The sequence below is a fragment of the Haemaphysalis longicornis genome, unplaced genomic scaffold (assembly GCF_048455015.1).
Source record: "Haemaphysalis longicornis isolate Haplotype H1 unplaced genomic scaffold, Haemaphysalis longicornis Haplotype H1 scaffold_4, whole genome shotgun sequence".
NCBI classification, from domain to species: Eukaryota; Metazoa; Arthropoda; class Arachnida; order Ixodida; family Ixodidae; genus Haemaphysalis; species Haemaphysalis longicornis.
This window is the reverse complement of record NW_027526361.1, coordinates 40,907,857-40,919,051: the sequence shown is the minus strand read 5'-3', so window position 1 is coordinate 40,919,051 and position 11,195 is coordinate 40,907,857. Positions and strand designations below refer to the sequence as shown.

Here is an 11,195-nt window from a genome sequence, read left to right as displayed (position 1 = left end):
TTAAAAAAAAAAAAAAACAAGAAAATGCAGAGCGCTCGTGGCTGTGTGCCTCGCGGCGACCGCTCAGCGTCGCCGGCGCACGTTTGTCAACCCAAGCAGGGAGATATTGGCCAAAAAATCTCCAGCGTTCATCATAATCGTGGCAACACTTGCTTAGAAGGTAAAGATCTCCAGTGTTCGCCGTGATCATGGCAACACTTGCTCGGACTGAGAAATACACGTCATAGCGTACGCCCCTCCAAGGTGGCATCGAATGATTAACACTTCCAAAACCAAAAAAAAAAAAAAAAAAACGCCCGCATCTTCCAACGGGGGGAACTCGAGTAAATGCGTCGCAGAGTGGTGGGGGTATCGCGTGAACGTAGCGTAATTGGGTATGGTTTGGGAATGCTTAATTGTTATTTCGTCTTTATTATTCTTATTTATTGAATGAAGGAGAAGCGAAGGCAAGGAGTGTAAAGTTAAAGTTTGTCTTTATTGCTTGGTGCCGTCAAGCAAAGCGTCAAGACAAGCGAATTCCAAGCAAAGACGCCCTTGACTGAATTCCGAACGCGCGCTCCGCCGCTTATATACACACCGCCCGCATTCGAGGGAGAGGAGTACGGGCGAAAGACGCGCATGCGCACACTTCCGTACACAAGCGCGCGAACTTTCCACGCACCCACCACGCCGTTATCACGTGTACACGCCCTGCCGCCGTTACTGTTGAGCGCGACGCAGCGCACGGGTAGCTACGACGCATGCGCGCACAGACGCGCTCCCCCCGCACCGCCGCAGCTGTTGTTGAGAGCGACGGAGCGCACGGGGTACAAGCGCTCCTCCCGCACCGCCGCACCTGTTGTTGAGCGAGGAGGGTACGGGGGAGAGACGCGCACCTGCGCCTCGACGCGCAGTGAGCGTGTGGACGGCGCCGACATCGACGAGTGACATCGCGAGCCTAAGAAATGCTCCGCATTAAAAAAAAACAACGAAAGAAGCTCACACTTTAAGCAACAATTATAGAGTAAAGGGCGTTGCAGCAGCGAAGAAGCAAATCGGCTGCAACCGTGGACTTAAACCTTCAGGATGAGAAGGTTGCGTACAGCTTAGATACCTTCAAGTTGTACATGTTAAGTGTGAGCTTCCTTCATTTTTTTTCTGCCAACGCCACCATGACCCTCAAGCTTACACAGCTCTGCTGTTGAACGTTGTGGGCTTTTTTTAAAAATTCAGCGCAGTCCACTGGTTGTCCTAGTAGAACACTACTCCTTGCGCATGCTGCTTAGGTACACAAGCATGTGCTAAAAAATGCTTAAGCGCTGCTCATGAGAAAAGTTGGGAATCAGTAGGGGTCCTGATCAGGCCCTTATGTGGTGTGCCCGATTTCCACAGTACTTCTGGTAGCATAGTGTGGGAACGAGTTGATTTAATCCTACGTTACAAGAATCTGTGCCAGTTTGAAGCTTGTTCGTGATGTGCTTTCCTGCCATTTCAATGTGCCGTCAGAGGGTAAGGTATTCCTACCTAGCCAATTATATTGAACTATTTCCTCAGGTTAGATTAGAGAAAGTTGCGAGGAGGCAAAGTCGGAGGCAAAGTCATCCTTCTCAACTGTTGAAAGTGAAGGGTGGGAGTGTTTAGAGTTGGGGTTAAAGGTGTCAGGGCCACTGCATAAATTTGTAGAGCAGAATCGCGAGTCAATGTAGTTTATTGCCGATAGATGAGTGCTGGGTAGGCAGCAGGGAGTGAAGCAGACGTCCCAGCTCAGTAGGTTTCCGGTTTACAACTACCATGAGCCAGATACGGGCAAGGATAATTTGTAGTTTGCGTAGACAAGGGGGGGGGGGGGGGGGGGCAGGTTTTGGAGGCAAAACTTTCCTGGCAACGGAACTACAGACTGATGCAGAACAGGAACCAAGGAGTCTACTCGCATCAGGTGTCCCACAAGATCACTATTGGAAAATATCCTCTGCATTTGTTGAGCATGTAGACAATCTATGCACAACTGCTTCCACTGCAAATATTAAAAACTCGTTTAAGAAAACACAAGAGGGCTTTCAACTTCCTTTTATTCAGTGAGCGGGCATGTACAGATGACCTGCACTACGGGCAGTCCCCTCCACAACGAAGGCCTGGTTGCAAGCCAACAGCTGTCTCTAAGTGCACAGTTCAAAAGAAAAAAAAAAAAAAGCTGAACGGGGCTTCTTCTCATGGCAGTGGCTTAGAAGGCGAACAGCAACAGGAAGGCCATCATGAGACAGAAGAGACCCATGGCCTCGGACAGGGCGAAGCCCAAGATGGCATAAGAGAAGAGCTGTTGCTTCAGAGATGGGTTCCGGGCGTAGCCAATGATCAAGCTGCCGAACACACTGCCAATACCAGCACCTGGAAGTAAAAAGAACAAACTGCTCAAGAAGATGCCAAAGGCTTGAATGTTTTCACTCTGAAATATGGTGCCTTTTGCACCATTAGGCTTTTTCTCAACTGAGGCTTTCCTCAGTGAAATAAAAGGGAGTGCCTGCTTTAACATTCTAAGGATTTCCTGCTTCAGTGATCTTGTGTTGCCATTTTTTTCAGAAAAACATTTGACATAGTTCCTTTTCACAATTGAATCTGTTAAGTTCCAAATTGAATAAAAGGGAGTGCCTGCTTTAACATTCTAAGGATTTCCTGCTTCAGTGATCTTGTGTTGCCATTTTTTTCAGAAAAACATTTGACAGTTCCTTTTCACAACTGAATCTGTTAAGTTCCAAATTGTAGTGCAGCAAGGTGTAAAAGGCAGCAATTGGAAGTTCCAGACTACAGAACAGAAAACACTTGCCTTCCAAATGCAAATACTCCCATTCCACCATGCAGTGTATGCATACACGTATTTAAAAAATAATCGAGCAGATCTGTACTTTAAATGCAATGGATTGCTGCACACACTTGACTTTACTGGAAGTACAGCTTAGTGATGCACTTAAAGCTTGCAGGCACGACAACCAGACCAGTGTTGCAGAGAAAATTGGCAGATGATTACACTGCTTGCGTGTAATGTAAATTTTGATGTATGGCTTCAAACCAACCTGAAACCAAAAGTAGCCACAATGAACAATTTGTCATCGGAACTTCGAGCCTGACAAATATCCAGAATTTTGTAACAACCACTTCATGAGTATTCAATCGAAAGAACACTGCAAGGCTTCGTTAGGTACTAGTGTATCACCTTAAATGCGTCCAATGCTGCCAAATGTGGGCCAAGCAATGCTGACATGCATGAACCACGACACTAAAAGCCGTAGTTTTGATATAGGGGTTTAATGTGCCAAAACTACACAGGTTATGAGGCGCACCGTAAAGGGCTCCGGATTGATTTTAACCACCTGGGGATCTTTAACGCGAGCTGAAATCTCGAACACACAGACGTTTTCGCTTTTGATCTCCACCAGAAAAGCAGCCACCGCGGCTGGGAATCAAACCTGCGCCCTCGGGCTCAGCAGCAAAACGAGTCTTGAAGCCTTCCCTATCTATACTTTGTATAGCACGCGTTTCTGTTCATCGATGGCCCAACGAAGAGCTTAAACAGTTCTGCTGTTAAAACTAAAGTCAACCCAAACCTGCCTAGCTACTTCTAGGATAGACATTAAAGAAATTCCGGTTTGCAGGTGGACCATTAGCACAACCACATCAATGCCCCAGACAACCTACCAGAGCCTGCGACACCAACAGTGGCAGCCCCGGCACCAATAAACTTGGCGGCAGAGTCGATGTCCCGCTGCACAGCACTGGTCTGGAAGCTCCGCACAGCCTGCAAGGCGAGGAAAGGTTCCACCCAGCTTACACTCCCTGCAACTCTAACACAAGACAGTAACAACCATACACAACCAAAAAAGGGACAAAGTTAGCCAACAAAAAGAAATCAAAGCCCATAGTAATAACTAAACCCACACCACACTCTCACCCTGATCAAGTTTAGGGGGCATGGAGAATATATACAATATTAAAAAAAAAAAAAAAAAAAAAAGTTTTAAAGGAGCCATAAAGAGAAAACACAAGTTTGTTTCATTCAAAAGATTGCCTGTTAGAATCATACTGACACAACTTTTAACGTAAACTTCGCTCAAATAAGCAACATAATTAGGAAAGGAATGGCCATGCGACCCACTTGCTCATTTTGAGCAACAGAACCTATGATGTCACACATGACAGCTCGGAGGGCGGAAAAAGCAAACGTAAATTAGGCAGAGCTTATAAGCTTGCCGAATGAGCTATTTGCGCTTAAATTTAGGGCACATTTTCTTAAAAGCCGTAAGAATGGTGGAGCGAACATTGTAAGTTACGAAGGCCCATGTAAACATAGAAGTAGCGATGCGTATTGCTGTTGGTACTGCGCGCACTATGCTTGTTTAGCTGCACAGAACTGCGGGGCTTTGGGGTTGTCTCAGATTGATTGATTGATTGGCGCAACGGTGTTTTACGCAACCATATTTGTTGAGCGAGCACTATGTTTCACGAAATGATCTCCCGGAACAATAACAAGCCAGATTTAAATACAATCAAAACGTTTTGCCACAGTATGGTGGCGCCATCTAGGTGCTGTAACGCAAACAAACGCGCAACTGCCTCGCTGCAAGGATGCCAGCACTGCCGTACAGGGTGGAGACACCCTTTGAACGGTCCCGTGCGGCTGCAATTGTGTCAACGTGCTATACGTGTTCTTTTCGTTTTCCACGAGACCCAGCAACGCTAAACTGATAAGATGATTCAAACTTCGCCAGTTAACCGCGTTGCGGTGATAAGTGTTGCATGGTTTTGATACAATGACTTACTTCGGCCACGAGCGAGCGAACCAAAATGGTGGCGCCAGCATATACGCGTCTCCACCCTGACGGCATTTGCGTGAATCAAGGGACCCTAAGCTGCAGAGCGGTCGGTTCCTGTGATGTCATTGCAGACCACAAAAACACATGATTGAGCAGAAAAATCAATTTTAACCTAAATTGATTAATTTCTCGGTGAAGAAAGCATAGTTTGCATTTGGACAACCACTGGAGGCACTATATAACACTAAATCTTTCGAACCACACAAACTTGTATTTTGTTTTCATGGCTCCTTTAACTATTCGCTGAGCTTAAACTCTTGTGCTCGAGGTACTTGAGCTCCCTGCCAGCAGACCAACAGCACCCACAGGCCAAAAAATAAGTTGCTGCAAAGCCCCATGAGGAACTAAAGCACTATGAATGGCTGTTCTGTGCCCATCAGACTTATCCCATAAAAATCTGCAACAGAATTTCCAAAAAGGATGCAACTGATGCCACACTGAGGCCATCCCTAGCTTGAAACATGTACACCTAAGAGAACTCAGGGCATGCGGAAATGAAAAGCTTACAAGAACCATGACAAGCTGTTGAGTGATACCATAAGAACCATCCCGGGGAGGTTCCAATTGCACCCACTCCCTTCGCTTAAGAGGGGTGGTTTAACGCACAGTGGAGGATTCCGAATTAGTTTTGACGAACAGGGAGCCTTGAGCAGCACACGGGCGTTAAGGCCTTAGCCCCCCAAGCCACCACGGCAGGTGCTTTACTCGCCTCTTCGGTCTCCTACAGTGGCTAGGGCGCTACCACCCCCCTCCTGTAGCTGTGATTAACAGCTTTACTTCCTCCACAATTCTTGCAGTGCAGATAGATAAGCATTTCTTTCCTCCACGACCAGAGCAAGGACGAGAATTTCACCAATGGAGCAGACTAGGCATAGTAAACTACCACGTTAAAGGGACACTGAAGTGATATGTAAACATTGCGGGATTACTAGCGCAAATTGTAGTCCGGAGTCCCCAGGCCATGTTTCGACCACTCTAGGCGCGTTTACGCGATTTTATTTAGTAGAAAAACTAATTCGAAAATGCTGTCCTCTCTTTACGCTCGCCCATTTTCTGTGGCGTTTTCGTGTGACGTCAGGAGGGGATGAGCTGGCAATTGGTTGCGCCACGCCTGCGCTACTGCACGGCTCCCCGGCCGACAGAGTCAGTCGGCCCAGCGTTTCGTCCGCCGGCTGCCGGCGGGTCGTCGCAATCAAGGAGGTTAAAAAAAAATTTCTTGGTCGCAATTCGTTCGCTTACTTGAAACGAAGCCAGGACACGTTTGTGAATGGAAGAATGTGCCTTTCTTAACTTCGTTTGTACACTGTATCTAGCTCCAAGTCAAGGTCGCTTCACACAAGCGCACATGCGACGCTTCGCTGACTGGTACGCAGTAGGAAAATATAAGGCCTCTTGAAGGCGGGAGAAGAGTCAGCGAAGTCAATATAGGTACTAAGCAAATAAAATCAACTGATATTTTTACCGTACAGCGTAAAACTAGGGCGCGGGAAGCACTTTTTTGCGCTGGGCGAACAAGCACAGCGGTCAGCAGCACGACTACGCATCTGCGAACGCTTTTCCGTCTACGAAATGCAATTGCTAGACGTGAGCTACTGTGGAAACTCGGGCGACGCTTACTGCATGATCGCAGTACAACAAATAGTCACCTAAGCTGCTTGAAATGCCAAAACTAAATAAAAGTGTAAACCGGTTGTACAATATATACCCTATATTAGCACATCCTCCGCGTCCCGCTCCGTGGCTCAGTGGTCTGGGGCGCCAGGTATATCACCGCAAATGTTTTGCAAGTCACGCGTTCGAATCCCCGCGGGTACGTGCTTTTTTTTTTTGTAAGTTAACTTTTTTGTTTTCCGCCGATGTTTTCTATATTGAATTCCCCTTTTTTTGGGCCGCAACATTCATGGCTACATGAACTAGTTCACAAAACGCGCGCAGGCTGGCACTGGCGCGCTAGCGAGTTCTCGTTGGCGTGCTGTTGGCATAAGCACCGACTGCTTGCAGGCAGTGGGCACAGGCCAGAATGAACAGACCCTTGGCCTGGTGCGAACACGCTTTTTACGATACAGGCATGAGGGAGGCAAGCTCCAAATATGGGGGAAAAGCGCATGACATTTGGGCGTCTGCGGGTACGCGGAGGGCGTTCATACACTGCGTAGGTCTCGGCTAGTGAATGCTACGACTACAAGCCATCCTGGGAGGCTTATCTTGTGCATTTTACAGCCGACAACATGGCAGAAGCGCGGTACGATGATTACTGAGATATTGAGAATGCCCATCCAACAACGCCATTGGTTATGTTTTACAGAACCGAAACCGAAACTTGTGTGATTGCTAACCTTGGGCATCGTCCAATCACGGCGCCCCTCGCATCGTCCAATCACGGCGCCCCTCCTCCCAACGTCACAGCCTTAGTTGGTGCGGCCGCCGCAAACCGCGCATGGTAGTTTTTCTTCTTTCGCGCTTTGTAAAATAATTACCGATTTGTCAACCGGATAAACGATGAAAAGTGTGCTAATTTGAGCCAGTCTACGCAGTGCAAGCAAAAACGGGAGCTTGACAAATTCACTTCAGTGTCCCTTTAAGTTGCAGCCGACCAAAGTGCTGCTGCTAACCCTTTCTTCAGACAAAGAAAATGCAGACAGTGATTTGCAAAACCAGGCTGTCTTGTCGGCAGCACCACTCACTTGGCTCAGGGGTCCAGAACCGAGCGCCAGGCCAGACACTCCAGCAGGCACCACCAGAGCCTTGTTCTGGTTCTGCACATTGAAACAGTCGAATTAAACTGCTTGCCCAATGAAGTAATGCTTAACACTTTGCTGAGGCAGTTAAGGCCTTGCAACAAATCTACAAACAGGTATTGCACACCCACTAACCTGTTCAGGCACAAGTCCAAAAATTGGTCGGTTTCCTTGCCATCAAGATGGGTCAAACAAATTTAAAGCTGACACACCAAACACACAGCATGCGAGAAATTAGCACTTAGCTAATTTCAGTCACAAAATCAAGCAGATGCCAACCACAAATGCCTTGCACATAAGTGCTGGAGCGAAAAAGACGGGTTTTAGGCATGAAAACTACAGCCAACAACTACATTTTAACTTCGTACACTAAAACAGGTGCAGAAATCTGGGCGCCAGCAATTTTTACTTCTTGCCTTCATGAGCCAAACAGTTGAATTAAAACCAGCTTCATGCTCGAGCCCACCTTACCACTGAGTCACCGCAGTGGCAGATGGAATGCAACTGTGACCTCACTGCTTCCAGAACGTGTGCGTGCTTATGCAGCAAAGGCACCCAAGGCCAAAGAGCGCCAGAACTGTGTTTGGGGGTCATTCAGTGCGTCGTGATCACTGATTTGGTTGTAGGGTTTAACGTGCCGACACAACGCAGGTGATGAGACGCGCCATAGTGGAGGGTTCCGGATTTTTCCGGATTAACTTTGACTACATGGGGATCTTTAATGTGCGCCGAAATCTCCTACACATTCAGTGTGCCGTGTTAGTGGCTAAGATCTGCATGCCGTAAGTGACACTGAAATATATGGGTGTGGATGGTCACAAATTTAAATTCACAGACTGGAATAATTGTAGATGAACATGATGGTTTCTCAAAGTATGCCTCAAAGCTTTCAGTGCTTACGAAGGTACTTCCAGTACAGAGACCGAGGTTACACACAAAAAAAATTTCAGCAGGATAGTCTAAAACAAGTTTGCCGGCAAGCAGAGGTTGGCCAGCTAAAAAAAGAGAGTATGCATGTTTGCCTCAAGAGAAGTGTTGCTGTCTTGCACATCACTGAAACCTGTACCTCATGAAGATATGAAGCACAAGAGCTGTACTCCATGTCTGCAGCAAACTGGAGATTGCGCACCCCTTCAGCGATATATATGTTTGCTGTGTGTATGTGACCCATTCAAAAGCAGAGACTACAGTGCACCCAGGTGAATCATTGTGTGGAATTGCTACACAATTGGCGCTCACGTGCTACACTGCTTTGTGGTACGTTTACAGAAGCAGAACAGACGCCAAAAGACAATAAGCATTCAAACGTGACCGTTTGCTTGCTACAAATGTTACCACAACCTTACTAGCAGTGAGGTTAACGTGACGCAGAGGTGCACCTGCACTTGTTTCAGTCTGTAAGAACCTCAGTATTGAATCCTGAGAACCCAACATGACCCACCTCATCGAAAAGCCGGCTGTGGGAGGCTGCCGACAGTGGCCGCAGGCAGGACCGGGATGTGGCAGAGACCTGTAGTTCAAAGAAAACAAACAACCATTAAGCTGACATACACAAATACACACTTTTCACATATCCAGAAAGAAGCCCACTCATCTTAGGTCGGTTTGTAGAAAGTTCGACTGAATACTAGAGGCCCGTTCACACTTGCGACAAAAGCAACGGGAATTCTGCCGCTTTGTCACGCGTCGATCTTTGGCCGTCGCACGACAAAGGGACAGAATTCCCTTCGCTTTCGTCGCAAGTGTGAACAAAAATTAACTGGTCAGGAGACCAGATACTAAATCGTTTCCTTTTTTTTGTGCCCTTACAATTCAAGCAAGGTCCCTCGTAGCGTCAAAATAAAAGACGCGCCTAAGAACACCCTGATTCCCTAGGCTAAAGGTTTCTATTTTTAAAATGAACATTGTGTCCCATATCTGACAGCTACGGGTAGAAATTGCACATTTTCTCCGATTTGTTTCACCGCAAACTGAAATGATAAACAGCTTCAAACTTTGCGCATGCCCCACACAAAGTGGGCATAAGAAGCGTAAAAGTTGCATCAACTTGAAAATAGAACTTTACACGATATCACAAAGGCACACTGTTTTTGGACAAAGCTGGATCCTCCAAGGGATGAGCAAAGCAATCATTGGTACACAACCAACTTTGGAAGCTTCCGCAATTCGCTAAGGATCGTGTGAAGTGAGCTATCACAGGGATGGAAAGATTTCTTACATCGACCAACAAAAGTATTATTGCATAGAACCCAACATTCAATAGCTAAAATCCCGCGCTAGCTGGCTAGCGGGCAAAAGTGATAGTCGGTGTCACGAAGCACGAGGTGCACTCAATGTCAGAGCAATGACCTCAACGTCCAAAAGACCTAGAACTTGAACCTGAGGGACCACAGCTTCACACAAATGACCTTTACAGAGCAGGACGTTCCCTGAAAACAGTTAAATCTGAACATGCAGCAACAAGATCTTCGCCGGATGAAGCGTCGTAACCTCATGTCGGGTAATTGTGGCGGGCCGCGGAGGACACTATAACCTCGGCGGGGCGGCTTCGAGACTCAAGCTTTGACTGAACATTTAACCGTAACCGAACGGCCTTTGCACTGCGTTAAAGCAAACTAGGGGACACACTTGACTAACAAGGTCACATTAGCGGACAAGCATTTAGTATTCGTCCTTTGATAAGGAAAACTGCCGGTTGCGCCCCGCTCTGGGCAAATATCGGAGGGCATTAGAATACAAAACACAGAATAAGACCAAACACCGAGGTTCTGCGAAGTGCACTTGCTTCCACAAGTACGAAACTAAATACGAGAGCTACCGGGGAGTGTTCAATAAGCTAAACTATGCAAAACGAAGCCGGCAAGCTCTTCACTAGGCGAAGAGGTCACTCCAACATGGCGACTGCGGATGTTTTTTCACTCTCGCTAATGCTTCTACCGTCCTTTGGGCTTCACAAGAAAGCTGGATGAGTTCGCACCGTTTGCAAACTCAACAAGGCACTCAGCTGCTGGTTAAGCACAGTGCCTAGCCAAATTGTAAGGTCAAGGAAGGTCGGTACTCACCACAGTTCGCGAAACGGGGGCGGCAAGCTTCAGAGCGAACATCCTTGGTTTGGTCCTAACGGGTGTACAGAACTGCAAAAATGGAGAGCGCAGAACTTTAGCTCTGGATACTTCGAGCAAGTAACATTCGGTGAAACCCATCGAAGGTCGGTTGCTCCACTATTAGTTTCAGCTATGGGGAGGTGACCTTCAGCTGTGCCGGCTCTCCCATACCGGCAGGAATACTACAACAGACGTTTGCTACGCATTCCGCTCAAAATGAACTACCAATTAAAGCATACTGAATACCAATAATACCTTCGAAGTTAGCAAATTCCAGAAATGTAACGTCTACAAGCAGATGAGTTGGGATATCGAGAGCAGACTAGAAACTACTTACCAACCACCACAGCCAGCTAGTTCCGAGGGACTGCGCCTGCGCGAGGTGCTTTCAAAGTAAGGTATGCGTAAAACGCGAAGGTGAAGAAAATGTGAAAACGAATATTTTTTGTTACATAAAAACAAACTGAATCAACAACTTTTTTGTAGTTAATATTGTTTATAAATGTTTT

At 46.9% G+C, this 11,195-nt stretch overlaps 1 protein-coding gene across 2 annotated transcripts; it reads right to left on the bottom strand.

Moving 5' to 3' along the window:
• Positions 1-2,031: 2,031 nt before the first annotated feature.
• Atpsync (ATP synthase, subunit C) lies at positions 2,032-11,109 on the bottom strand. Of its 2 annotated transcripts, none has more exons than XM_077706498.1 (6): positions 11,024-11,109; positions 10,645-10,716; positions 9,024-9,092; positions 7,529-7,600; positions 3,670-3,769; positions 2,032-2,364 (listed from the first exon to the last, which is right to left on the bottom strand). In XM_077706498.1, exons 2-6 carry the CDS (start codon positions 10,684-10,686, stop codon positions 2,201-2,203), a joined length of 447 nt encoding a protein of 148 aa, XP_077562624.1. In that variant the 5' UTR covers positions 10,687-10,716; positions 11,024-11,109; the 3' UTR covers positions 2,032-2,200. The 2 variants fall into 2 exon arrangements, with proteins under 2 accessions (XP_077562624.1, XP_077562625.1); XM_077706499.1 differs by lacking the exon at positions 11,024-11,109 and adding an exon at positions 10,942-11,020.
• Between the last annotated feature and the right edge of the window lie 86 nt (positions 11,110-11,195).

Coding starts and splice junctions, on each gene's coding strand:
- Atpsync (XM_077706498.1), bottom strand. CDS start 10,686: ATGTTCGCTCTGAAGCTTGCCGCCCCCGTTTCGCGAACTGTG. Junction 7,601..9,023: donor ACAGCCGGCTTTTCGATGAG/GTGGGTCATGTT, acceptor TTCAATGTGCAG/AACCAGAACAAGGCTCTGGT. Junction 2,365..3,669: donor TGTTGGTGTCGCAGGCTCTG/GTAGGTTGTCTG, acceptor TTTTACTTCCAG/GTGCTGGTATTGGCAGTGTG.